The sequence below is a fragment of the Crotalus tigris genome, unplaced genomic scaffold (genome assembly GCF_016545835.1).
Source record: "Crotalus tigris isolate CLP2741 ecotype Arizona unplaced genomic scaffold, ASM1654583v1 scf7180000024153.1733885, whole genome shotgun sequence".
NCBI lineage: Eukaryota > Metazoa > Chordata > Lepidosauria > Squamata > Viperidae > Crotalus > Crotalus tigris.
In genome coordinates this window covers 634,944-660,486 of record NW_024100414.1, presented here as the reverse complement: position 1 = coordinate 660,486, position 25,543 = coordinate 634,944, and the positions used below count along the sequence as shown (strand labels likewise).

The following is a 25,543-nucleotide window of genomic DNA, read 5'->3' as shown; positions in this document are numbered from 1 at the left end:
CTCTCTCTTTCTCTCTCCCCAACCTGCGGCCAGAACTAAGGTGTCAGAAACGCTGGGCTCTGGGCCCAGGTAGCAAACAAAACTTGAGCTGATTTGGGCCATCTCCTGTTTGCCAGGTTTCTTGTCCCTTCGGCGGTTTCATTGGCCGAAGGTTTGTGTAGCTGAGAGCCCTTTTTGAAGGAAGGGGCGTTGATCCCCAGAACGTAGGGTTTCTCCCCCATTTCATTTCCCCCGGAAACGAGAGCAGCTGGGCTAGAATTCCTCACCTGTCAACCTAGCAAGGTAGTCCAAACGAGAGGGACCACCAGAAGTACTGGCTCTAAATGTTACGGTAAGGTGACATTAAAAGAACCTTGCAAATTTGAAAGTAGGTCTTGTGACAGGTTTCCCACCCACCTGCCTTTCCCTTCTCTGGGCTCAGCTGCCTCTTATCTAACCATGGCTTGGTCTGCTGTTCTTTCTCCCCTCGCTAAAGGTCATTCTCACATACCATCCCACACCCTTTCCCCAACCTTAACCCGTGTCAGCAGTGCCTGGGTTGAGAGCAACAAAGAAGACACTCAACATTTTAAAATGCGAGATATCTTTACTGGAAGGTCTGGGGACTTTGCTAAAATGTAAACATACACCCTGGACAATTCCCACACCCTGGCTCGGCAGATAGTTCAGGCTTTAATAAGGTAGCTTTTAAGTACAGGTGTAGCAGAACGTGTGTCCAATCATCAGTTTACAAGCAAGATTGCAGGACTTTTATTCGCGGTCCGGATTGCAACACTTGGGAAAAGCTGGACAAATCAATTCTTTTTGTTCTTTATGGCCGGGGAATTCTGGGAGTTGAAGTCCATACCATTGTAAGGGGGCCAAAGTGGAAGAAACACTGCTCTAGGGTCATTCTCTTGGGCAGATCTTCACGACAAAGAAACCTGTAAGGTCCACTCTTCCATCTTTATTTCATGGGTGCTAATAAATGCTCGGGTCCACAGAAAATCTGGGTTCCTACTTGCAGGTCTTCACTTCCCTAGCCTGAACACTGTTCTTCACCCCTGTCCCTTCATAAATCATAGCAATTTTCCCACTTCCCAGACAGGTTTGCCTGACATTCTACCTTCTTGGTTCCCCGTTAGGGTAGGCCTTTCATTCTACCTGTCCCCAATTAATTAGAAGAAAGCTCTCTGTGGAAGGAAAGGACAGCACATAGAACATGAGCCTCCTTTAGCAAACCAACCCACTTTCCAAATACTGCTCAAAGGTGATGAAGAGAACAAGAAAGTTCTCCTGGTCAACCATCATCTCATCTGGTCTCCTTTCGGGATTCAAGCTCAAAACTCCAGAGATCAGCGAAGGGATCGATCTTTGCAGCAGGAACTTCTCCCAGATCTGCTCCACGCCCTTCCCCACGAGGGCAAATGTCTTCTTGGTGGCTTCCCCTTTTCCATTCCGGAGACTTTGCAAGGACACCACCAATCCACTCAGGAGACTCTTCTCTCCCCGAAGAACCTTGACGCTGGTGATCACCCAGGTCCTGTTTTCAGAAGAACCCATCGGAGGAAGCCAAGGGCTGGGTGAGTCCAGAAACTCGACACTTAGGGGTTTTTGCTGAGTCAGTAAGGACAGCGTCATCTTCGTGAAGCAGAGAAGGGTCCGGCTTGCATCTCCAGGGCCAATTCCAACCAGGATCCAAGGATCCTCTAAATGAGACTTCCTCAGAGGGTTGCCAACATATCGCAGGAATGTCCTCCAGGTGGATTCCAGCTGGTTTGGGAAGAAAAGATGAAGAGATTGGACAACTTCCTTGGGCAGATGAACACTCTGGGGACTCAAGTCCTTGAGGTCCCTCAAAGGAAGGTGGACATTCTCATGACAAAGCAGGACCACTGACACGGAGACAAAGACGAGGGCCAGGAAAGTTGCCAGGAAGATGGAAGGGAGACAATCAGATTCCTGAGGCTGCCAGGCTGGCGCTTCCGAACATCCAGACTGCCCAGACTTCTCATCTCTCTGGTCCTCAGTGTGCTTCCTAGCTCCACAACAAAGTTCTGGAACGTTCGTTGTCCATATAACTTTCATCATCCCTTCGTCTCTCCTGCATCTCTCCATCTTTTAACGCAGAGGAAGGGAAACAACAACAAGGCAACAACCATCAGTTTAAAAACAAAAGCAGGGTGAGATCCTTGAAATGGTTGCATCCTGAATGGAGACGCAGTCTCTCACTGCTGATTACACCCCGCCAAACTCTTTCAGAAAGCTGCTTGCACGTAGGTAACTAAGCTTTCAAGGAACGGGCTAGTCTAGAACCGTTCCCTGATCAGCTAGCTTTCTGCTTGCAGGATGCAATTCCATACTTTATACGAAAAGTCAAAGTTTGGGCACGGGCATGTCCAGCTGTTCTCAGCTGTTGGAAAGCCAAAAATGATTTGGCGATGTTTATTTATTTTTATTTTAAAAGCCACCCATACTTTCTGAGTAAAGATTGTTTTGTTGAAAAAACATCAAATGTTCCTCTTTAGAGGCCAAGGGTGAAAACAATAACATGGCCTTAAATTAAGCCCAAAGGAGGAGAACTGGAAAATTTACTCCGGTGCTCAACTTTGCTCCAGCTGACTTCCTGCTTCTCCCTTCTTTTAAAATTCATAGTTTTATGGCAGGCTAGGTGCTTTGAGAGTCTGTAACATTTTGACCCCTGCTTAAATCCGACAGACTCCTCTGCCTTTACTTCTGAGCAGGCATGAGGTGGATTTTTTTTTTTCATCCACATTGCTTACTAGGACCACACCCCCTCCCCAAATGCAATACACCCTAGGAAGAAATCCTGCTGGATCCCCCTTCCTAAAGCCCTCAATCCAGGCTCCCTTAGCTTCAGTAAACTAGCAACCTCCTCATATGGGCTGGGCGAAGTCTTCAGTCAGGTCCTCTGGTGTGGAATAGATAGACAGGCAGCTAGGGTACTGTGCACCCTGAAGTCTTCACTCAGGTCCTCACTTATAGGTTAAATAGATAGGTATAAACCACAGTACTGTGCATTGTGAAGTCTTCACTCAGGTCTCTCTCTCTCTCTCTCTCTCTCTCTCTGCCCCCCCCCCCCCGCACGGAGCTTTTAAAAAACCATTGAAGCTGCCTAATTTTTTGCTAGGTTTTTAACCTCTAAGAATGGGATCTTATTGGGTAGCCTGTCCCTGAATCCTCCCTGGAGGAAGGGGGGGGGGGAAACACACCATTAGCACCAAATAAAATAAATCCATTGGCCCCAGCTCCCTCCATCAATCCCCCAGGGGTGGGACTACCTCACCCTTCCTTGCAGCCACTCTCCCGAGGCAATGAAGGAGGAAAGTTAACTCCTGAGTTTTTCTTACCAAGTAGCAAATCTTTCTGTTGCAAGCTGGTTGCTTTTATAAACTTGTTTGAGAGTTCAATCTTGCTTCGACCTCTTTCTGGCAAGCTTTCCCATGGACCTCTCGCCTGCATCTAGGTAAATATTTTCGTGGTTGCGCAACTAGCAAAACCTTTTCTCCTCCTTCTGTACTTGCAAGTGAAGTAGCTACCATAGGTTGCGGAGGTTAAGGCATCAGGCCAGGCCTGCCTTAGGCATGAAAGCCAGCTGGTTGACTTGGAACCAGTCCGTCTCTCTCTCAGCCCAAGGGATTGTCGTTGTGGGGAAATATTGCAATGAAAGCCAATTTGGTTTAGTAATTAAGGTACAGGGCTACAAGCAAAGGGGCCATGAATTTGAGTCCCATCTTAGCCATGAAAGCTGGCTGGGTGACTTTGCGCCAATCGCCAGGAGATGGTAAGTTTTAGCTGCCTTAGGCATGGGTGTCTTAGGCCTCAGCCCAACCCACCTCACAGGGTTGTGTTTGCAGGGAAAATGGGAGGAAGGAGCATTGTGCCATCTTGAATTGTTTATAAAAATTAAAAAAAAACAGAATATCAATTAAATTTTTAAAAAATCATCCCTTAACGTTCACATCTTCTGGTTTGGGCTGAATAATGCTTGTCATGCAATCACTTCCTGGTGACGTCACAGATACATCCATTTAGATGGCATAGAATTGGGTTTCTAAGTGTTTTTTTTTTTTCCAGCGTGTTTTCTCAGCTAGCCTAAATTTCTGACCTGTCTCTAGGTCCAGATATCAAAGCTGCATAGTTGTTCTCATTTCCACCAGGATCGGTTGCCACTGGCAGTGAGCGCACGGTGTTAAATACAAGAGCCTATCGCTCACAATGTGTCTATCTGTCTACCTACCTACCTATCTCTTATCTCTATATCTCTATCTACAGTATATCTACCTACCTACCTACCTACCTACCTACCTACCTACTTATCTATCTATCTATCTATCTATCTATCTATCTATCTATCTATCTCTTATCTCTATATCTCTATCTACAATATATCTATCTATCATCTACCTACCTACCTACTTATCTATATCTATCTATCTATCTATCTATCTATCTATCTATCTATCTATCTATCTATCGTATTTATATCTATCCATCCATATCTTCTAGCCAATCTCTCCCTCCCTCCCTATCTGTCATCTATCAATATCTCCATCTGTTTCTATCATCTCTCTCTCTCTCCTCTTTCTTGGCCTCTTTCTCTCTTTTCTCTCTCTTTCTTGGCCTCTTTCTCTCTTCTCTCTCTTTCTCTTTCTTTCTGTCTCTCTCTCCCCCTCTCTCCTTCCCCTCTGTTTCGCTTTCACCCTCCTTTATCTTGCCCCACAGCCGGTTTCTTCACTCTCTGTGGCTTCCTCTTTTCGCCCGTGATTTTCCTGCCCACAGCTGGTGCATTCCGGTCTTTCCTCCTTTCCTTCCCTTTCTCCGTCCTCTCACTTTTCAGCTCCAGAGCTCTCTTGGCTGCCCGTCGGAGGACAAGCCCCGGGTGCCCATCTTCTCCCTGCGTTTCTCTTCTCACAGGGGGCAACCCACACCTTCAGCCACCCTGGAGGCCAGCGACACGACGACGCTGCTGGGCAAGGAGCCCTTGGAAGACTACGGGTCGCTGAGAGAGAAGGACCCTCGGCGCGTGGAAAAGGAATATTACCGGTAACCCTCTCCATTTTTTTTCTTGATATTCCTGAGCCTGCCTGGATTCTGCCAGCGGGGACCGTTGTTTTGACATGCTATCTTCACTTTCCCTCAAGGTGCTAGTCCTCATTGCCAATAGAATAGGAGCTACACCCACTGATCTGGAACTGGCTGTTCTCACTCTTTTGTGGTTTTTCTCCAACCTGTTATGGAAATCATTGGGATTTGATTCAATTAAACATAGGGGAAAGCAGGAGTGGATTATGTAGATAGAGTGGGAAGTTGCAAACGAGGCAACCAAGGCATTGGCCAGCCCCTTCTGTACCTTGGCAGGAAAAGTGGATCTCAGATCTTGAGTCGTTTTTAAGTCATCCATATTTTCTCACTTCTGTCTCAGATTATAGCACTGTCTTTCTCCACTTCTCTTTTTCTACCCCAGCCCATAAAATTACTGGCACTTTTTTTTTACATCCTTTCACTCGGCTTGCCTGTCGCCTGCCTTGAGCTGGCTTTTGCAGAAGGAAAAGAAATCTGCACATGCCCTGGAATATTTGAGAGGCTGCCCCAGAGAAGAGGGAGTCAGCTTATTCTTCCGAGGCACCTGAGGGCAGGAGAAGAAGTAACAAATGGAAACTTATCAAGGAGAGATATAAAATCATGCTGAGACTCTAGAAAGAGCGCAGAGAAGAGCAACAAAAATGATTAGGGGACTGGAGGCTAAAACATACAAGGAACGGTTGCTGGAATTGGGTATGACTAGTTTAATGAAGAGAAGGACGAGGAGGGACAGGATAGCAGTCTTCCAGTATCTTAGGGGCTGCCCCAAAGAAGAGGGAGTCAAGCTATTGTCCAAAGCACCAGAAGGCAGGACAAGAAAAAAATGGATGGAAACCAATCAAGGAGAGAAGCAACCTGGAACTAAGGAGGAATTTCCCGACAGTGAGAACAATTAATCAATGGAGCAAGTTGTGGGTGCTCCAACACTGGAAGGTTTTAAGAAGAGACTGGACAGCCCTTTGTCTGAAATTGTATAGGATCTCCTGTTTAAGCAAGGGGTGGACTAGAAGACCTCCAAGGTCCCTTCTAGTTCTGTTATTCTACATTCTAGCTTTAAAGACACCCATCTCTCTCTCTCTCTCTCTCTCCGGTTCACAGCTTCCCTTCAGCCGTTGCGATGGATCTCACTTTGGTTCCTCTTCTTCCTTCTCTCTTTCCTCCAGGACACTCAGGAATCAGCGTCTCCTCCTTGCCTGCTTCGCTGCTGTGTTGGGGAATTTCAGTTTTGGCTTTGCGTTAGTCTACACGTCACCCGTCATACCAGCTTTGGTGAAATCTCCGGTTCCTAACTTGCAACTAACCAGGGCTACCGCTTCCTGGTTTGGGGTAAGCGGGGTAAATCGAGCGACTGGATTCGTAGTGACCCCCTCCCCCCCTTTTTTAACAACAGACCTTAAGCAGTTGTTAAGCGCTCGTGGTGGTAGTTAAGGAAATCCATTCCCCCCCCCCCCAAAAAAAAAGTTCTTTGCTGGAAACTGGAAGTACATATGACTAATTTGTAAAAAAAAAAAAAAGACACTGCAAATTGTGGACCTGGGAGTCTGCCAATGGTGAATGGGTTACCAAGTGCCCCAAATTTGCTCACACGACTGTGGGGCGTTTGTGTGGCTGTCGCAACTCCAAAAAACGGGTTGTAAGTCGCTCTGGCGAGGCCTGTCCTAAATTTGAACAGTGCGATTATAAGTTGAGGATTACCTGTAACTGTTGTTATAGGGATAGCACTCAGACTTATATACCGCTTTACGACGCTTCACAGCCCTCTCTAAGCGGTTTACAGAGCCAGTATCGTGACCCCCAACAATCTGGGTTCTCATTTTACCCACCACGGAAGGAGGGAAGGCTGAGTCAACCTTGAGCTGATCAGGATCGAACTGCTGGCAGCGGGCAGAGTTTGCCTGCCGTGCTGCCTTCTAAGCACTGGGCCAGCCTGGTTGTGATTGTGTGGCCTTCTTTGTTGACCTGCCTCCTCTCTTTCGTCTTCTAGTCCATCTTCACCTTAGGAGTAGCCGCAGGCGGGCTGTGCACCATGTACTTCAACGACCGCCTGGGGCGCAAGCTGAGCATCATGTTCTCCGCCATCCCTTCTGCCATTGGGTACTTCTTCATGGCCAGCGCCCAGGAGGTCTGGATGCTCCTGGTCGGAAGGCTTCTCACAGGCTTTGCGGGAGGAGTGACCTCAGCGGCCATCCCGGTGAGTGTGATCTCCCATGGGTCCTTCTGCTGGAGATCTTGAGAGTCAGGTTATCGAGGTTCCTGACTTTTGAGGAACTTCTTAGGGGTTATTCCAGAGGGCTACTCTTGATGGACCATAGGTCATCCTTTGGCGACCAAGCAGGTGGATGTTCTCATGATGGGTTCTCTCTAAGGTTCCTCTGAGGGCTGCCTAAGTTCATCCCATGGGTCGAAGAGCTGTTCTTGGGGCCTTCAGGTGCAGCTGCAGAAGTGTGTCAGTTTGGGGATAGTATCAGTTCATGCTTGCAACTGACTTGCTTGTATCCTTTCTTCCTGCCTGCCTTCTGATCTTCCTTCCTTCCTTCCTTCCTTCCTTCCTTCCTTCCTTCCTTCCTTCCTTCCTTCCTTCCTTCCTTCCTTCCTTCCTTCTCATCTCCATCCTTCTCTCCTCTTTCCCCTCCCTTCCCTTCTCTTCATCCTCCTTCCTTCCTTCCTTCCTTCCTTCCTTCCTTCCTTCCTTCCTTCCTTCGTTCTCATCTCCATCCTTCTCCTCTCCTCTTTCCCCTCCCCTCCCTTCCCTTCTCTTCATCCTCCCTCCTTCCCTCCCTCCCTCCCTCCCTCCCTCCCTTCCTTCCTTCCTTCCTTCCTTCCTTCCTTCCTTCCTTCCTTCCTTCCTTCCTTCCTTCCTTCCCAGGATTTCCCCCTTTCTATCCTTCTGTAAATATTGGCTTTTTCCTACCCAACTGCAGAAAGGCAGTGAGTACAAGCTCTGGCTTCTAGAGGCCTTGGTTCCCACAGCCTTGGATCCCACTTACCTTTTTCATCTTTTCGCCTTCTCCAGGTCTACATTTCCGAGATCTCCCACCCAGGAATCCGCGGGGCGTTGGGCTCCTGTCCTCAAATCATGGCTGTTTTGGGCGCCCTCTTCCTTTACGCTTTAGGCAGGTATTAAGCCACCGTTTCCACCGGCCGTTTCCTGTGAAGTTGAATGCATGGACTGCTCTCCCTGGTGGAGCTAACAGAGGAAGCCGCTGGTCTCCCTTAGTTTTGTCTTCTTCTCCTCCTCCTCCCCACAGGTCTCCTGGTGCCCTGGCGTTGGCTGGCGGTTGCTGGAGAAGTCCCTGTCCTTCTCATGATGTCTCTCCTCATCTTCATGCCCGACTCGCCCCGTTTCCTGATTTCCAAGGGGAAGGAAGACGAGGCGCTGTGTGCTCTCCGGTGGCTGAGAGGCCAAGATGTGGATTATTGGTGGGAATACGAGCAGATCAAAGCCAGCGTTCAGGAACAGGCAGGTCCATGTTCAAGAGAAGAGGGCAGGGGGTTAACACACATATGGAAGTGGAGACCTTGATTTGTTTCCTCCTGCTCTCGAAAAGGTTTCTAGAAGTGTCTCCGTGGGTTTTAGAACTTCCCAGTGGAGTGGGAAGTGGTGCAGACTGGCCATTTTGTCTTTGTGGGGTCCTCGTTGGTTATTTGCTGGCAGATAAAAGTGTGCAAAGCCCCTTTGTCCTCCCTACCTCAAAGATGTGTTGTGTGTTGTTCGTCCATCGATTTCGATGAAGACCTTGACATCTTGTGGGTTATGGGCCATCAACGATGTGTCCGTAGGTGGCTAATAAGACCGATGTTAGCACGGAATGTTCTGCCACATACTGTAGACACTGTTACTTCAGCATTTGCAGCTCTGGCTTTGCGGAGTGCTCGCTTTTCTTGTGCCAAGATTGTCCTTCTGTGTTCATATGTCTGGCAACCCTGGTACACCAAGGTGCACCACACCACAAAGATAAGGAGAGTGTAAAAGCCCCAGAGATGGTACAACCTGCACTTATTCAGACCCTATTAGCTGTGGGGTTCTCAGTGCTCTCTGAGCTTGGTGGTTTCCTTGCAGACGTTTTGTGACCCAGCTAGGTAACATCATCAGTGCTAGGTTTTGTCCATCAAATTGATCATAGGGGGTAAGGCAGAGGCTGATGGGGTCCACGGTTCTGGATATTTCAATTTTAGTGTATTTGATTAGGTCAGGTGTACTGTGTAGTAGCGCTGCAGTGGATTCTTTTCTAGCACTGATGCTGTTACCTAGCTGGGTCAGGAAACGTCCCCAAGAAAACCACCAAGCTCAGAGAGCACCCAGGACCCCACAGTCCTCCTCCCCTTTGCAAGCCTCCTTTCCCTTCTAGCACTGATGATGCTACCTAGTTGGGTAATGAAACGTCTGCCCAAAAAATTAATAATAATAAAATAGCCCAGATGCCAACCCCGAGCTCCGAATATTCTCCTCCATTTTTTTTTCTCCAGAGCCAAGCCGTTACTTGGGCAGAAATCCGCAAACCTCACATCTTCAAGCCTATTGTAATTACTTTGCTGATGAGGTTCCTACAGCAGCTTTCAGGGGTTACCCCAATCCTGGTTTACCTGCAGCTGATATTTGACAGCACGGAGGTGATCCTGGTAAGTCAACCTGCAGAGCAGGAGGCCTCCACGACCTTGGCAATTTTAAGACTTATGGACCTCAGCTCCCAGAATTCCCTAGCCAGCATGATTGGCTAGGAATTCTGGGAATTAAAGTCCATAGTTGTTAAAAGTTGCCAAGATTGGAGCATCCATGATCCATTATCTTTTTCTATCTAAAACAAGGTGTGGCCGTTTCTCATTCCGTATTCAAGATTGACCCCAAAACGCAAAAAAAAATTCCATTTTTCCTTAATATTTGAACGCCGCTTCCTCAAATCCCGTCTCTTCCTCATCTCGATCTCTCTGCCACATCCTTTCTTATTTTTCCCCCTCTTTTTATTCAGATTTACAGAGGCGCGCTTTCCAACTGAAGGATACCTCTATATCTTTCTTTAAAAAAAAAAAAAGATCAAAACTTGCATAAATAAAGTCTTCTTCATATTTCCCAAATAGAGATAAGATCACCTTTATTGTCATTTTTTTCCCCCTGTAAACACAATGGCAGCCGTTAAAATGAGCAGGTGGTTTTAGAGGGTTTTTCTGTATCCCTCAAGTCAGATGCAAAGAAAGGAGAAAGACTCATAAATAATAATAAAAAAAAATCATATCACAAATGACTGAAAGAATCCACCAATTTGATCAACAGCTCACAGCAATTATTTTGACTTCGCAGGCCCCGGAGTATGATGCCGTTATTGTGGGCGGCGTTCGTTTAGCCTCGGTGCTGGTTGCGGCTTTCTCAATGGATAAAGCTGGGCGGAAGGTTCTTCTCTATGTCTCTGGTATGGGTTTTGTAGTCCTTCCTTTTACACACACAGAGAGAGAGAGAGAGAGAGAGAGAGAGAGAGAGAGAGAGAGAGGTGGACACACATCTGCCTATATACAGGCAACTCTTGACTTAACGACCACAATTTTCATTGCTAAGCACGTTCAGAGCTGAGGGCCCAATTTTACGACACAGTCACTAAGCAAATCACTGCAGATCACATGGTCGTTAAGCAAATCTGGCTTTGTTGGAAGCTGGCAAAGGGGGATCGTGTGATACACACACATACCCATCCCCGACGCTGCGACCGTCATCAATGCACCCAAATTTTGATCACGTGACTGTGGGGAATCCTCCAGCCGTTGTAACAGCGAGGATTGTTTGCGAATCACGGTTTTTTTCAACGTAACGTGAAGGAGTCCCTAAGCAAATGGTTATAAGTTGAGGACTGCCTGTGTGAGCGAGGCGAGGGTGGATAATTCAGGAATAACCATGCCGCAAGTGGGATTGTCGCGTCGGCTTCAAGATGTGTTTCCGTCTCTTTTGTTGCCACGACCGTAGCTTGCCTGATGCTCGCCTCAACTCTCACGTTGGGCGTCTACATCCGCCTCATCCCTCAACTTCTCCACAATTCGTCAGCAATGGCAGCGAATGGGACCCACGGGGGCCTCGGCGACCCCTCCATGGTGGGTCTCACCGCGATCCCATTGGTGGCCACCATGTTCTTCATCATAGGTAGGTCAAGAAGTGTTGAGGACCAACTTTTGGACTCCAGATCAAATCTCTGGCACTTCTCTGGAGGGTTGTGGGAGGTGGCCAGGAGACAAATCAGCTGCAGAAGACTTTAGAGAGACGTTTCCCAGGAAAATATGCTCAGTCTTGGCCTAGATAAGGTTTTAGGACAATCAGTCCCCAAATTTATAGCTTTTGCTATGTGGATCTGATAGGAGATGAGGTCCAAAGCTTCAAACAAATCATTTTAAGTCAAGGACCACCTTAGTTTTCCCTTTGCTTCTAATGATTCAATGGTTCTTCTTCCAGGCTATGCCATGGGTTGGGGTCCCATTACGTGGTTGTTGATGGCAGAGGTCCTTCCCCTGAAGGCACGAGGAGTGGTCTCCGGGCTCTGTGTACTTGTGAGTTGGTTGACTGCCTTCGCCTTGACCAAAGCCTTTCTGTTGGTTACGGTAAGAACCTGGTGAAGGTGTATCTATCTGTAGGTTTAATCATCTACTCCTTTCCTCTGTGGGGGGGGGGTGCACAACTCTGTTATAAGTGGGTCTGCTTTACAGTATACTTGGAAAAGAGACCACTGTGAAATGCCCAGGGAGTAGACTAATCTGGGAAATGAAAACAGGCGATCGAAGACAATATTTGTAGCTCAGAATTGAACGGCAGAATATTTGGTGCTCTCTGAGCTTGTTGGTTTCTTGTTACCCAGCTCAGAGCTACTGTATGTAAACAGGGAGCACTCATTGGCACTGATGATGTTACCTATTTGGGTCATGAAATGTCTGCAAGAAAAGCACCAAGCTCAGAGCTACTGTATGTAAACAGGAAGCAAGTTACACTTATTAACACTGATGATGTTACCTAGTTGGGTCATGAAACATCTCCAGGAAAACCACCGAGCTCAGAGAGCACCAAGGATCCCCCAGTCCTCCTCCTCTCCACAAATCCCACTCCCTTCTAGCATTGATGATGTTCCCTAGTTGGGTCATGAAACGTCTGCAAGAAAACCACACAGCTCAGAGAGCACCACCGAGCAATTAAGCCATAATGGAGTTTGTCTCGTTTTGGTTTAATGTTTGTTGTTCCCCCCCCCCCATCAGTACTTTTCTACTTTTCCTACCTGATCACGTTAACAACGAATTTGTTCTATTTTCTAGGAAAAATATGGCCTGGAGGTTCCCTTTTTTTTCTTCAGTGCCATCTGCGTCATCAACCTCGTTTTCACCTACCTCCTCCCAGAAACCAAAGGAAAATCCTTGGAACGGATCGAGTCGTACTTCCGCACGGGGCGTAAATCCTTCCTGGAATCCTTCAGGCACCACAGCTGAGCCCCCCTCGGCCCACCTCCAGTCTGGATGCTGAAAGCAGCCCCGTCCGGCGGACCTCAGCCCGTCGCTATCCAAGCCGGTTCTCGTCTTCTCTCTCCCTCCTTTGAATCCTTCGAAGGGCTCCGAAACGAAGCCGGGAGCGACGAACTGACACGTTCAATCTCGTCGGGATCCAAAGCAAAACGGGGACGTTCTGGATCCGAATCTCATCGATCCCTTCCCCAGCGGCCGTGAGGAAACGCTTCGACCGTGGTTAAGAACGGCTGATAATCGCGATTTAATGATAGTGCTGCGTAAACATGAAGCATGCGCCTTGAGAAGACCAGGTTGGTTGTTTTTTGTTTTAAAAAAAATAAAAAATAATAATAAGATCATATTCTTAAGACCTGTCCCAAAAGAAAGGAATGGTTCCCAGTTGGGGAGTTAGACTCTACGGAGCCGTTTGAAGGAATCTATTCAAGTGCTTTCAAGCATCCCCTCATACATGCCTAGATCCTTCCCCCCTCCCCCAAATTTTCCCCTTTAACAAAGAGGGCTAGAAACTTAGAAGTCGATTTTTTTTAATGCTGTTAGAGGAATAGAAATGAAGTTAACACTCGTAAGGGGACTCTATAGCAAAGGTTAACAAAACATTGTTTTTTAAAAGTAGCAAAGGTTTTAGTCCTTTCTTTTTTGAAGGACAGCCAAAATTGGGCTTTAATTGCTCCGATTTCAGTAAAAACACGTCGGAGACCTCTTTGCATGCACACAATTGCTATAAAAGAGGCATTAAAACCACACACCCCGTTCCCAGAGGTAGAGCCATCTTTATTCACTGCATCCACAAAAGAAATCCCATCAAGATTCAGTTTTATAAAACGGCAGTTAAAGAGAGATTGTCTAAGAAGAATGCACTCTCTTCAATATATATATATATTTCCTACAGACCAGCATTTTATCTTTTTAGACCGCACAGGGAAAAAAAAACCATAAAGCCACTTGAGCTGCTGATAGAATTCATAAAATAAGAGGAAAGAAGCTACTTGTCTAAATGAGATAAAACTGGCGCAGAACCCAAAATCTCGCCATTGGGCTACTAAGCCATAGTGAGTTAAACTCTGGTGAGTGGAATAAGCACCATTTGGCTGAGTTCCAACAGCTGGATGTGCCCAGCTTAAAACAGAATCAAACCAAGATTACCCTGAAGTGCGAAACCAGCTTCTGAGCCATTTTTTTTTGCAAAGGTAGTAACTTTCCACTTTTTCATTTAGTGCCCATTCAGAGTTAACAATGGCACTGGAAAAAAAAATTGATCTACAACTTTTCACACTTACAACCACTGGAGGATCCCCCCGTGGACACGTGATCAAAATGCGGACGCTTGGCAACTGACTCGTACTTATGACGGTTATGCAGAGTCCCGAGGTTACGTGATCCCTTCTGCCAAGCAAAGTCAAGCGGGGGGGGGGGAGCTGGATTCACTTAACAGCCGCATGACGAGCTTAACAGCTGCAGTGATTGGCTGAACACCTGGCAAGAAAAGTCGTAAAACGGAGCAAAACTCAATCAACGAATGCATCACTTAGCAACGTAAATTTGGGGCTCAGCTGCTGAGGGCTACATATAATGCTATCCAGGAGCTGAGTAATGCTACTTGGAAGAAAATTTGAATTTGTCAATAAAATAGGCAGAGACTGCAGTCTAAATTAACACTTCCTTTCTGTTCCTCAAATAAATAAGTCCATTTTTTTCTCTTCCGGTGAAGAAAAAACAGTGGCTTAAGAAGCAGAATCTCCATGCAGCAACAGATCACAAGCCTAAACGAACATCACAAAAAAGGTCAAATAAAGTCTCAACGTATCTATAAATAAAACGGATAAAACTCTATAAATCCCCCCCTTTTTTTTTCCAGATTGGAAAACCAACAATAGGAAAATGTACCAAGCCCTTTCCCTCCCCAAAAAAAACCCTCCCTTCAAAGTGTTGTGCTTTTCAATTACAAAGAATTTGAAATGGTTTACAGCCATTTACCCTTTTACTAAGAAGGTAAGAAATTCAGTCTTTCTTTGGTGCCCCCTAAAAACTGAGAAAATTTCAGCGGCTGGGAATTTCCCGTTCATTTTCACAATGCAATGAGTTGGCTCAGCCTGACTCGCAGCTACAAAAAAAAACCTTTCTTTTTCGGCACTTCAGAGGAAGTAGCCTTTGATAGAAAATTCCAAATACGGGAACGGTTGCTAAAAAAATCCTCAAATAAGGAAGATCCCAAAAGGAAATAAGAAACACTGCAAAGAAAACAAATCTTCGGTCACAGCCAAGCACACACCTGACTAATTTCTAACAATATGAAATCGCAGCTCTCCAGTCACACAAAAAAATGCTTTGCAAAAGTTTGAAGAACCGGTAAAAAAGTGACACCCAACTCACTTCGAAATTTGGAGCGCAAAGAGATCCCCAGTGCACATTTATCAGAAGGGGAAAAAAAGCAATTGAAGCTAAAATTCATTTTCCCTCCTGCTCCGGTTTCAAAACTTGCTTCCTTTCTTTCCTGATTCTGCGACTCTCCAAAGATGGATTTATGCTGGAAATCAAAATGGCAGGGAAGCGGTCACCAGCAGCTAATTTTTTTTTTTGATCTCCAGAGTATTTTCACCGCAACTTTTAATTTCGGACGTTTGACGTGCTGCGATGCTCACCCCTATAAGGTTGGACATCACCGCGATACATGGTTCCTGGCCATCCGATTCAAACATCCTTTATTTCATTCTTCCCCTGCACGTACCCACCTCTGTTGTGTTTCATCGTCCAAGTTGTGAAGTGGGAAAGAGGCAGAGCTCTTTAAAAGCCGTGGAAGCGAAGATATTTCTCCTGCCCAAAATTTGAGACGCAAGCCCAAAGGTTTCCATCTTTTCGGAAAACCGAATCTTGGGAAAACCGAATGCTGGGAAGATTTTTCTTGATTTCAGATGACTTGCTTTCACTTCGACCTGAGATGTTAAGCAGGGCTGGGAGCTGTCGGAGAAGAGAAGGCAAAGCCCTTTTTTTAAATCCTTAAAAACTGCAGCATATTAAGATTCACGGTGATGCAGAAATTCAGGGCGTCGTTTTTTGTTTTTAAAAAAAGTCCCTTCATCCTGGAATTAATTTTGGAAGCATTTCAAAGTACACAAGAAGGACTTGGAGCTGAAGTGTCCGGTGCCCCAATCGGGAAGAGGCTGGTTCAAAAAGGGTTGTGAAAGCATTCACACCAACTGGGCCTGCACGTTTTCCGTCGTCCCATCGCTGCCGGCTGGCTTTTGTTGAATTTGTTGCATCCTGGCGTACGCAATGGCATCTCCCCTGTGAAACACAACAGAGGTGTCAAGACACCCTTCTGTACAACTGTTGGTACGTGCAGAACACAATCAGATGCTCACAGCAACGGGGAAGCCTCTAGACTGTAAAGGCACACCTGTAACCATCTGGGATAGGTAATGATCTAGTGAAGGGGGGAAAAAAATATTGGGCCAAACCCTCATAAGTATAGGTTCTCCTGCTTGAACAGGGGGCTGGACTAGAAGACCTCCAAGGTCCCTTCCAGGTCTATTTTATTCTAACGGGCCGGTAATCCTTGACTTAAGGACTGTTTATTTGGTGACCGAAGTCACAACAGCACTGAAAACATTGATCATTTTAATGTCCCCAAGGTGGGAAAACAAAACCTCTTACTTTTTACCCAGCGCAGACAGCCCATAAAGCACGCCCGTGGCAAAGGCGATGGCGTTGCCGAACAAGGTGGTCAAAGTCAGGCTTAGAATAACCGGGAATACAGCCATCCTGGAAAGGAGGAGAGAGAGAGAGAGAAACCCACGATTTAGCCAGGAAAGAGATTAAACACGAAAGAAATTGGCGAAATGAAGACTAGGTTTTGTGACTTGGGAAACCTTCAGCTGGCTGCCAGCCGGATATTCTGAAGCCCAAAATCAGCCCAACGGGGTAAAAAGCTAGTCCTTGACTTACGACGGGTTGCTTAGTGACCAAGGTGAGGCCCCTTTCTGAAAAAGTGGAGCTATGACCCCGTTTGTTATTGTGGTTAAGCAAATCGCTTGCAGTGACTGCGTGAATCGTGCCGCGGTTCAGCAGATTCCAAAATCTGAATGTTTGCTAAACAAATGGAATTATTTTACTTGGCAAGGGTACTTCTAGCTAGGAGAAACCATTCTCCCAAGGTTTTCTGGGAATAACAGGAATCAGTGCAAGGTTTCTCTTGGCAAAAGAGGCTGAAATGCTTGGCCATTGCAAGTCATCTGAGACTAGTCATACAAACATACAATCACCAGGCAAGAAGGGACCTTGGAGGTCTTCTAGTCCATCCCCTGCTCAAGGCCAAAGACTTTATATCATCTCAGACAAATAGTTGTCCAATCTTTTCTTGAAAACCTACACATAGATAGATGGCTGAAAGATTAGAATAGTGTAGAGCTGGAAGGGACCTTGGAGGTCTTCTAGTCCAGCCCCCTGCTCAAGTAGGAGACCCTATCCCATTCCTGACAAAGGGCTGTCCAGTCTCTTCTTAAAAACCTCCAGTGATGGAGCAGCCACAACTTCTGGAGGCAAGTCGTTCCTCTGGTTAATTGTTCTCCCTGTTAGGAAATTCCTCCTTAATTCCAGGTTGCTTCTCTCCTGGATTAGTTTCCATCCGTTGCTTCTTGTCCTGCCTTCGTGTGCTTTGGAGAATGGGTTGACCCCCTCCTCTTCTTTGGGGCAGCCCCTCAAATATTGGAAGACTGCTATCATGGCACCCTTAGTCCTTCTCTTCGTTAGACTAGACATGCCTACTTCCCTCAATCACTCATTGTGCAGTTTAAATCTTCAGAACCCTCCCAAAGTGAGATTCTGTTCTAAGGCCAAGGATAACACAAAGATAACACTCACCCACAATAGAAAACTGCCTTCTGCCACGGACGAAGCTTGTCTACCCTGGCCGAGACAACGTTTGCAAATTCGATGAACTGACAACAGAAGGGAGCTTCACATAAAATGAGAATGAAGGCGTTCAACCTTAGGAATAAGAAACTGGATTCAGTTGAGGGCAATTCTCATTTATCCTCCTGCATCTTCCCTCTTGGGTGGAAAAAAAACCTCTCCCGTTCCAGCCAGCATGTTGTTGTTTTTAAAATAATTTTTCATTCATATATATATTTTTTTCTTCATCAAAAATACAAATGAAAATAAAGACTGCGGGGAAAATCGGTCGAGGAAAAGGGGAAAATAAATATAAAACAGGGCGACTTCCAGCTTTTTTTTTTTTCCCTTTGGGGTGCTGCAAATGGCATACTTCAAGTTATAATCTCAACTTTTTGCTTAGGAGGTAAGAATAGTAACCGCTAGCCATTTCTGTAACAACAAAGCATTTAATCCTGAAAAAGCCAAATCCAGCTTTCATTCGTATTTTTTTCAAGCAGAAGTGCAGAAGTAAGGTAGTTAAAACATTTTTTTCTTCCCCCTAATTAAAATAGCTAATTTTATCTTGGCCAATTCCAAAATTTTTCAACCCGTTCTTCCATTGTAGAAATTGGTGTCTTTCCAGTTTGCACGCGTTAAGATTCTCCCTGTGGTCACAGCATACAGAATAACAAAATTCTGAATCCCCCCCCCCCCAAAAAATCTTTATGCAATAGTTCTAACTTTCCTAGCCATTGCTTTAAGGCTATTGATAGGAATATATTCAAATAGTAAGGGTTGCAAACAAATAATGGGTGAATCCAGTCCCAAATTGGACCTGGAAAATTCGCTTTATCCTTACATCATCCAGATTCCGGCCACTATGTTGAGGGGGTAGATAGTCAGGCACATCCAGAGACCGGAAAAAGCACAAGCTGAATGAAAAGAAATGAAGAAGGAGTTGAGGACAAGGAAAATCACACAGGAGTTACAGATAGTCCTCAACTTATAATCACAGTTGAACTCAAAATTTCCACTGCTAAGCAAGATAATTTATTCAGTGAGTTTTGCCCCATTTTTCAATCTTTCTTGCCGCAGTTTTTAAGTTGAATCACTGCAGTTCTTAAGTTAGTTAACGTGGTTAACACGGGGGGGGGGGGGTTTTGCAGACATTTCATTATCCAACTAAGTAACATCATCAGTGCATTGATGATCATCAATACCCAGCACTGATGTAGTTACCTAATTGGGTCATGAAACTTCTGCAAGAAAACCACCAAGCTCAGAGAGCACCAAGGACCCCACAGTCGTCATCCTCCTCCTCCTCCCCCTCTCTGCAAACCCCACTCCCTTCTAGCACTGATGATGTTATATAGATGGGTAATGAAACATCTGCAAGAAAACAACCAAATCCACAGCTGCTGTGTATACACAGAGAGGGAACTCACTAGCCTTGATGATGTTACCTAGTTGGATCATGAAACGTCTGCAAGAAAACCACCAAGCTCAAGAGAGCACCAAGGATCCCACAATGTCATGAAATTAATTGAGGGCTTTTTTTTCTCCAACTTTCCTACCTAGCCTACAAAGGCTGGGATTTCCTGATGGTGTCCCCTCCAAGCACTTACCCCATCTGACTTAGGCCCTGAGATCCACTCGCCTAGAGGCTGCCATTTGCTAAAAATGTCCCTTTTTTATTGTCCCTACAGACAGAGTGACCAGGCAGGTTACCTGCTACCCAGTTGATGATTGTATTACATTCTCTTTGCAACACGATCTTCTCCGTTGAACAGTGCACTCGTTCCATTTTAGCGCAGCTCGCCAAGTAACTTAATCCTGATATTTTTCAAGGCATCTGAACCTTGCTCAGGCTGAGCCGGTGGCTAAGTTAACACTTAACATGTCTCCCTTTTCAAAAATAATAATAATAATTAAATTAAAGCCCTTATGGGGTCTCCAGAGACAGGTAAAAATGAAATTTGTATATATATATATATATATATATATATTTGCCCTCAGTCTCTCAAGACAGGTAGAAAAAAGGCTTAGCATTTTCCTATTTACCTTCCAGCAATGTTCAGATCCGTGTTTTTTTAACCTGAGCAACTTGGAGACGTGTGGAAACCTACACATCTCCCAAGTTGAGAAACACCCAGGTTAGAGGATGTAAACATTGAATGGTTTGCCTAAACAGCAATCCTTGCAAGGCGTGTCTTGAGCTCCTCTTTGCAGCAAACTGGACTCTGGACCTGGATAAGGAGGACCCCAATCGGTTTGCACAACGGGACAATCTCGAACGCAGGAGACCAAAGTCCAGCTGTGTACGTTGTGGGTCTAAATTGTGATTCCAGCCGCATATCCCAGGGAATATCAAAAATGCAAAGGACGACTAGCTGCGCTGACATTTCTATAGGCTGAATGTGGTGAAGAAAATAGAGGGAGGAACTTTTTACAACAGAAAGTCTGGCAGGGGCTTTTCCCCATCCTGTGACCCCTTCGAGGGGCTTTGGGTGACCCTTCCCATCATCCGCAATCAGATGACCCATGGGCCTTGCCCTTTCCAACTCAGTGGCTTGGAGAGATTGTGAGAACAGTCAGAATTGGCAAGTTAGAAAGACAAATTAAAAACAGTCTTGATAGGGTCAATGGAACCTCCTTAGCCAGTGGCAGCCTACCTCAAAATACAGGTAGTCCTCGGCTTACGGCCCCAATTGAGCCCAAAATGTATGTTGCCCCATCTTACGACCATTATAAATATGAGTCAGTGGCCAAGCCTTTGGATTACATGTTCAGGGGGATGCTGCAAAGGTCGTAACTTTGAAAAACAGCCATGAGCAACGTTTTTCAAGTGCCGTTGTAACTTTGAAACCGTCACTAAACGAACTGTTGTTAAGTGGAGGACTTACCTGTACTAGAGAGAAAGAGGGAAGGGGTGGCAGAGGAAGCAGCCTTGAAGTGAAAGAAGCTTCATTGCCCACAACTCAAGCTTGAAAATGTCCAGAGACGCTTTGATGGGAACAGGGACCCGTGACACTTCACACAACGTTTGCTGAAACACAGCCAGCAATATTGCCATTTTTGCCGATAGGTGATCCATATTTAGGGGGGTGAGAAATGGAGGAATGTATGGATCTGGATTTGTGCAAAACGGATCCTTCCACATGCCCACAAGCACACGATCCTTTCGTACAACTTTGACAAAAAGGCGCAAAGCGTTTTCACCCATTAGGTAATCGGGAATTGACATTCAGGGGTGGACAGGGAAGGGGTGCGTGCTTTCGCTTGAGCAAAAGAGATCATTACACACACAAACACACACACATACACACACGCCTGTGCGCGTAGACACAAGCACAAGCCGTTTACGCACCTTTGGGAAAAGCACAGCCAGCAATTTAGACGTTTCCATCAAAGAGGTAAATCAATATTTAGGAGATGGAGACAGAAGGAATGCACACTGTTTGGTTGTACACAACAGATCGTTTTACACAAACACACACAAAAGAAAAGTCCCAGCAGGACTTGTTTGGGTTTTTGTTTTTTTTTTGGGGGGGGGTCCCAGGAGAGAATACTCACAGATGGCTCCTAAGATGCCTGCCAGCCTGCACAGCCATTTATACCACCAGGTCATCCCATCGTCCTGGGTGGCAGCCGGTGCACCGTCGGCTTCGGGCTGCTCCTCCTGGGGATTCATCCTGCCTCCCCCTCCCTCCCCCTGCGAGATGGACTGGCCTGGCTGCTAGTCCTCAGTGCATCCGTGGTGCCCAGCCAGGGCTGCTGCCCACCGGCCGGCTGGCTGGCGGACAATGGAAAGACAGCAAGCAGCCCTGCCCCCTTTCCAGCAGCTGAGGCTTCCCCACACATTGCTCCCTGTTGCAGTGCATGCTGGGTCCCCTCCCACTGCAGAAGGAGGGCAGGGAGAAAGCTGGGCTCAGCCCCAGATGTGAAGAGTCACCTGGTCAGAGAGGACGATGCTGCCCGCCTCAATCCCCCCCCCCATCTCAGCTGAAATGGACCAACAGATGCACAGATGCTCCGATAAAGCTCACCCTTCCTTGCTAGTTTTGTGACTTTCTACACACACCCCACACCTTTTTCATTTGACGTTAGTTGGCCCGGCACCTGATTGCACAGACCCGTAATAATAGATATACTTTTTTTAAAAAAATATTAAATTAAGTCAGCTCTGGAAGGAAAAAGGACTTGCCTTGGTGGCTCATGACTTACAGATTTAGTGAAAGCTGATTTATGATGCAGTAGTAAAGGCCCTCCACATCTCTCTAGGAAATCCAGAATTCTTGGGCAAAAGTGCAAAAAGCTCTTTTACTCTCCCTGCTCCCAAGATAAGAAGAGTGTAAAAAACCCAGAGATGGCACAGCCTGCACTTTTTCACACCCCCATTAACTGAGCTTGGTGGTTTTCTTGTAGACTTTTCATGACCCAACTAGGGAACATCATCAGTGCTAGAAGGGAGTGGAGTGTGGGGAGAAGAGGAGGAGGAGGAGGAGGAGGAGGAGGAGGAGGAGGAGGAGGAGGAGGAGGAGGAGGAGGAGGAGGAGAAAGACTGCAGAGCCTTTGGTATTCTCTGAGCTGGGCTGTTTTCTTGCTTTCATGACCCAACTAAGGAACATCATCAGTGCTAGCACTGAAAATCAAGCTCAGAAAGCAGCAAGGACCCCACAGTTCAACTCTGGGCTACAAATATTCCCTTATATTGGTACTTACTAGCTGCATTCACACAATTATTTGCCCCCTTGTCCGAGTATCCACGATCCCTCAAATCCTAAACAAATGGTCCAAGGATAGCTAGACAGAATTTAGAAGCAGGGTTTTTTTTCCCCCACAACTACATAAGACGTTTTATTAAAAGACAGAAGTTTTGGTGAGCTGCAACTCACTTTTTCAGAGGCACCGAGCGGCTACTCCACGGGGATTAATTTTATGCTCAAGTGCTGAGTCCCTGTACGACAACCCTGCAGGTAGGACCCAGTCCAGCTTTGTGTAGGTTGATAGAAACACCCAGAGAAGACAATTGCTTTTTGCAAAAACAAAACATGTATAATGGGGAGGCACCTTCGGGGCCAATGAAAGGTGGAACGTGATGCTTTCCTGCCCGACTTGAGCAGGGGGTTGGACTAGAAGACCTCCAAGGTCCCTTCCGACAGTTCTGTTATTTCCTCCTTGGTGACGTTTTTCCACATCAGCCCTTCCCAAAAAGGACTATTTGTTGGTCCAGTACTCTGCTCGGAAGCTGACATTGGCCAGGGCTTGGCTGAATTCGATTTCAGCTCGGCTGCCGATGGATTCCCAGTAGAAAAGACGGTTCCCATGGAAGACAGTAGTCCTCAAGGATTCGACATCTCGAATCTGGGAGAGGAAAGGATGCTTGCTCAGTCTGCCTCCTCCTATTTTATCTCTCTCTTTCTCTCACACACACAAACACATACACATCTTATATATCTCTATTTCTATCTCTCTCTATTTATCTATCTTATCTATCATCTATCTATATTTCTATTATCTATATATTGTCTACCTACCTATCTATCTATCTATCTATCTTATCTATCATCTATTTCTATCATCTTTCTATCTACCTATCTATCCCTCCATCCATTATCTTTCTATCATCTATGTGTAGGCTTTCAAGAAAAGATTGGGCAACTATTTATCTGAGATGATATAAAGTCTCTGGCCTTGAGCAGGGGGTTGGACTAGAAGATCTCCACGTTCCCTCCCAGACCTGTGATTCTATGTTCTAACGTGTCCGTACCCCAGTTCACGCTTACCGAGATATAGCTGGAGTGTGTTTCGTTGGCTGTGGTTTGGAATTCCACATACACCGCATGGATGGCAATGCGCAGGTGGGGCGCCACGTCGATAAATATCCTGCAGGCCATTTGTCGTTCCCCATCCAGTGACGGTCCTGGATTCAGGATGAGCCCTCGGGGACCAAACAGCTGCCTATCGCAGGCTGCGGAGCAAGAAAAAAAATACAGAGCACAGAATGAGAAAGTCGGAAGAGACCCTGGAGGTCTTCTAGTCCAGCCCCTTGCTCAAGCAGGAAACCCTACAATGTTCCAGACCAATGGATGTCCAGTCTTTTCTGGAAAACCTCCAGCGATGGAGCACCCACAAGTTCTGGAGGCAATTTCCGTTGCCCTGATTTACACACCTTGGTGGTGTTTCTTCTCCGCCAATCTGCTGGTGTAGCGCAGCACAACGCCACTGCCCGACAACAGCCGACGTTGCCTCACTATCAGTGTGTTGGTTTGGGTGTTGACCATCAACAGCTTCAGCTTCTTACAAGCCATCCGCCACATGGTCCGGGTTGAAAACAGTAATATTTCTCCTGGATCAAAACAACAACAACAACAAAAAGATGGTGAATGAGTCCCTCTGCAATCTTCTAAGTAACCTCCTCGGCTTACGCCCACAATTGAGCTCAACATTTCTGTTCTTAAGTCACTAAATGAACTGTTGTAAATTGAGGACTCTCTGTACTGGCTGGGAACAGCTGTGGAGGTCACACAACCCCTTACACCTGGACTCGCAAGTCCGAAAGTGGTGTTTCAAACCCAGCTGGCTTGTTGCCCCAAACACAAATAAGAAATCCACAGCTGTAGTTATGTAACCTGGCAAAACTTGTATTTATTTATTTATTTATTGCGTGTGATTTGGCAAATGGGGGGGGTTCCCATTTAGTGTCATTTTAGAGTCCTATTTGAGCAAATTAAAAACCCCAGCCTATTGCTTGGAGAACTAAAGTAGGTGTCCGACAGATGATACTCTTCAAAGAACTTTGAGGCATTGTTTACCTTAAAGAATCTTTATTCAAGTAGCATGGCATCGGCATGTACATGGTCGAAGCCAAAAATCTGAATTCCCCTCCCCTAAACACACAGTATCAAAGCACACTTCCCTCCTCCAATTAATAGTCATAAATCACATTCTCCAATTAGTTTGAAATGCAGACCTTCCCTCCAGTTCTCTAACCCGCCATTTCTCATCATTTCTTATTTCAAACAACCTTGAAGAATACTCTACTGCGATGTTGTTCTGTCTAACTAATCCCCATACACATTCTTCCCCCTCCCCCCCCAGCATCATCTAATTCTAACTCTAAAAGTGATTAAAGAGAAAATGGCTGCATCTTCCTATATTGTCAAAGCAAGGACATCCAATGTTAGCAGTGTTGACAGTAGGTTAAAAAAAAATTAGCACCGCAAATTTGCACACACACCCCCATACGCAGCTAACCTCCTCACACTATCGGTTGACCCCGGATTAGAGCTCTGGGTGGGACTGAGATGGGCAGGCCGTAAATTTGATATATAAATAAATAAAAGGTAAATCAGTAAGCGGAAGAATTGGAAGCTGAGGGCGAATCCTGTTATTTCTCCAGCAAGAGAGGCGAATAAGAAAAAGAGGTGGATAAAGCGAATTTGAAGCTTCCTGGATGAGGATCAGCCCCAACCTGCAAATGCTCACCTGCGCTGCAGTTCAAGGAACTCTGCAACACCTGGATGGTGATCGTCTCCCCTAAAGGCCGGCCTATCGCGACCGTGCAGATGCTGGCTTGCACCCCCGTCATGTTGATTAATCCACTGGGGCTCAGCCATTGCCTTCCACAGATACCTGGATGAAAAAAGGCAGAGGAGGAGAAGGAGACACAGAGATTGGGAATAGGTGAGTCAACACCTTGGAAACTGAACGGTGGGATAGAACTTAAGGGTCAAACTGGTGGGGTCCTGGGTGTTCTCTGAGCTGGGTGTTTTTCTTGCAGACGTTTCGTGGCCCAACTAGGTAACGTCATCAGTGCTACTAGGGAGTGGCGTTTGCCGTCATCTTATATTCTAGTCGTTTATGCAGAGATCTTGATTTATCTCCACCAACTCATCTGCAGCTAAATTTCTGCAAAGGAGCCAAACCTCTCCCCCTCAAAAAAAAACCCTGTAAATTTTGGATTTAGGTGACCTCAAAAGTCTGAAAAATAAGGGAACTGCTGAGGCTTGCCTTTGGATCACTTCGCCGTTGAGTTGACCTTGATTTCTTGGCAAGAAGAAGACAGTGGCTTTCCATGGATTTCCTGAAATTATCCTATCAC

At 46.1% G+C, this 25,543-nt stretch overlaps 3 protein-coding genes across 10 annotated transcripts in view; 1 reads left to right on the top strand and 2 right to left on the bottom strand.

Moving 5' to 3' along the window:
- The first annotated feature begins 34 nt into the window (after positions 1 to 34).
- Positions 35 to 24,952, top strand: SLC2A6 (solute carrier family 2 member 6). 4 transcript variants are annotated; one of them, XR_005554246.1, is made up of 12 exons: positions 3,474 to 3,784; positions 4,918 to 5,046; positions 6,249 to 6,411; positions 7,070 to 7,276; positions 8,099 to 8,198; positions 8,334 to 8,545; positions 9,553 to 9,705; positions 10,382 to 10,490; positions 11,036 to 11,209; positions 11,516 to 11,661; positions 12,364 to 12,860; positions 24,842 to 24,952. XR_005554246.1 is itself a non-coding variant. In XM_039322978.1 (11 exons), exons 1-11 carry the CDS (start codon positions 324 to 326, stop codon positions 12,532 to 12,534), a joined length of 1,572 nt encoding a protein of 523 aa, XP_039178912.1. In that variant the 5' UTR covers positions 35 to 323; the 3' UTR covers positions 12,535 to 14,998. The 4 variants fall into 4 exon arrangements, 3 of the variants coding, with proteins under 3 accessions (XP_039178912.1, XP_039178911.1, XP_039178909.1); XM_039322978.1 differs by lacking the exons at positions 3,474 to 3,784; positions 24,842 to 24,952 and adding an exon at positions 35 to 331 and having other exon boundaries at positions 12,364 to 14,998; XM_039322977.1 differs by lacking the exons at positions 3,474 to 3,784; positions 24,842 to 24,952 and adding an exon at positions 3,328 to 3,466 and having other exon boundaries at positions 12,364 to 14,998.
- LOC120298852 lies at positions 575 to 3,475 on the bottom strand. Its single transcript, XM_039322981.1, has 2 exons — positions 3,351 to 3,475; positions 575 to 2,097 (listed from the first exon to the last, which is right to left on the bottom strand). The coding sequence occupies exon 2, from the start codon at positions 2,095 to 2,097 to the stop codon at positions 1,213 to 1,215; it is 885 nt and encodes a 294-aa protein (XP_039178915.1). The 5' UTR covers positions 3,351 to 3,475; the 3' UTR covers positions 575 to 1,212.
- The window catches only part of ADAMTS13 (ADAM metallopeptidase with thrombospondin type 1 motif 13), a 25,227-nt gene continuing 17,179 nt past the window's right edge, over positions 17,496 to 25,543 (bottom strand). For 3 of the 5 annotated variants that reach the window (XM_039322964.1, XM_039322968.1, XM_039322969.1), the window contains 6 exons: positions 24,928 to 25,074; positions 23,612 to 23,788; positions 23,226 to 23,410; positions 22,335 to 22,803; positions 18,299 to 18,371; positions 17,496 to 17,553 (listed from right to left, as the gene is read on the bottom strand). In XM_039322964.1, coding sequence (XP_039178898.1) covers positions 22,657 to 22,803; positions 23,226 to 23,410; positions 23,612 to 23,788; positions 24,928 to 25,074 — 656 coding nt within the window. In that variant the 3' untranslated portion in view covers positions 17,496 to 17,553; positions 18,299 to 18,371; positions 22,335 to 22,656. Of the gene's footprint in view, positions 17,554 to 18,298; positions 18,372 to 22,334; positions 22,804 to 23,225; positions 23,411 to 23,611; positions 23,789 to 24,927; positions 25,075 to 25,543 lie in introns of those variants that run through there. The other 2 variants (XM_039322967.1, XM_039322970.1) reach the window with 2 other exon arrangements.

Bases quoted from the DNA above. Each gene is read 5' to 3' on its own strand.
- LOC120298852 (XM_039322981.1), bottom strand. From the start codon at position 2,097: ATGGAGAGATGCAGGAGAGACGAAGGGATGATGAAAGTTATATGGACA.
- SLC2A6 (XM_039322975.1), top strand. From the start codon at position 3,585: ATGAAAGCCAGCTGGTTGACTTGGAACCAGTCCGTCTCTCTCTCAGCC. The intron at 8,546-9,552 runs GCAGGTCCATGT...TTTTTTCTCCAG, and splicing joins AAGCCAGCGTTCAGGAACAG to AGCCAAGCCGTTACTTGGGC. The intron at 11,662-12,363 runs GTAAGAACCTGG...TCTATTTTCTAG, and splicing joins AAGCCTTTCTGTTGGTTACG to GAAAAATATGGCCTGGAGGT.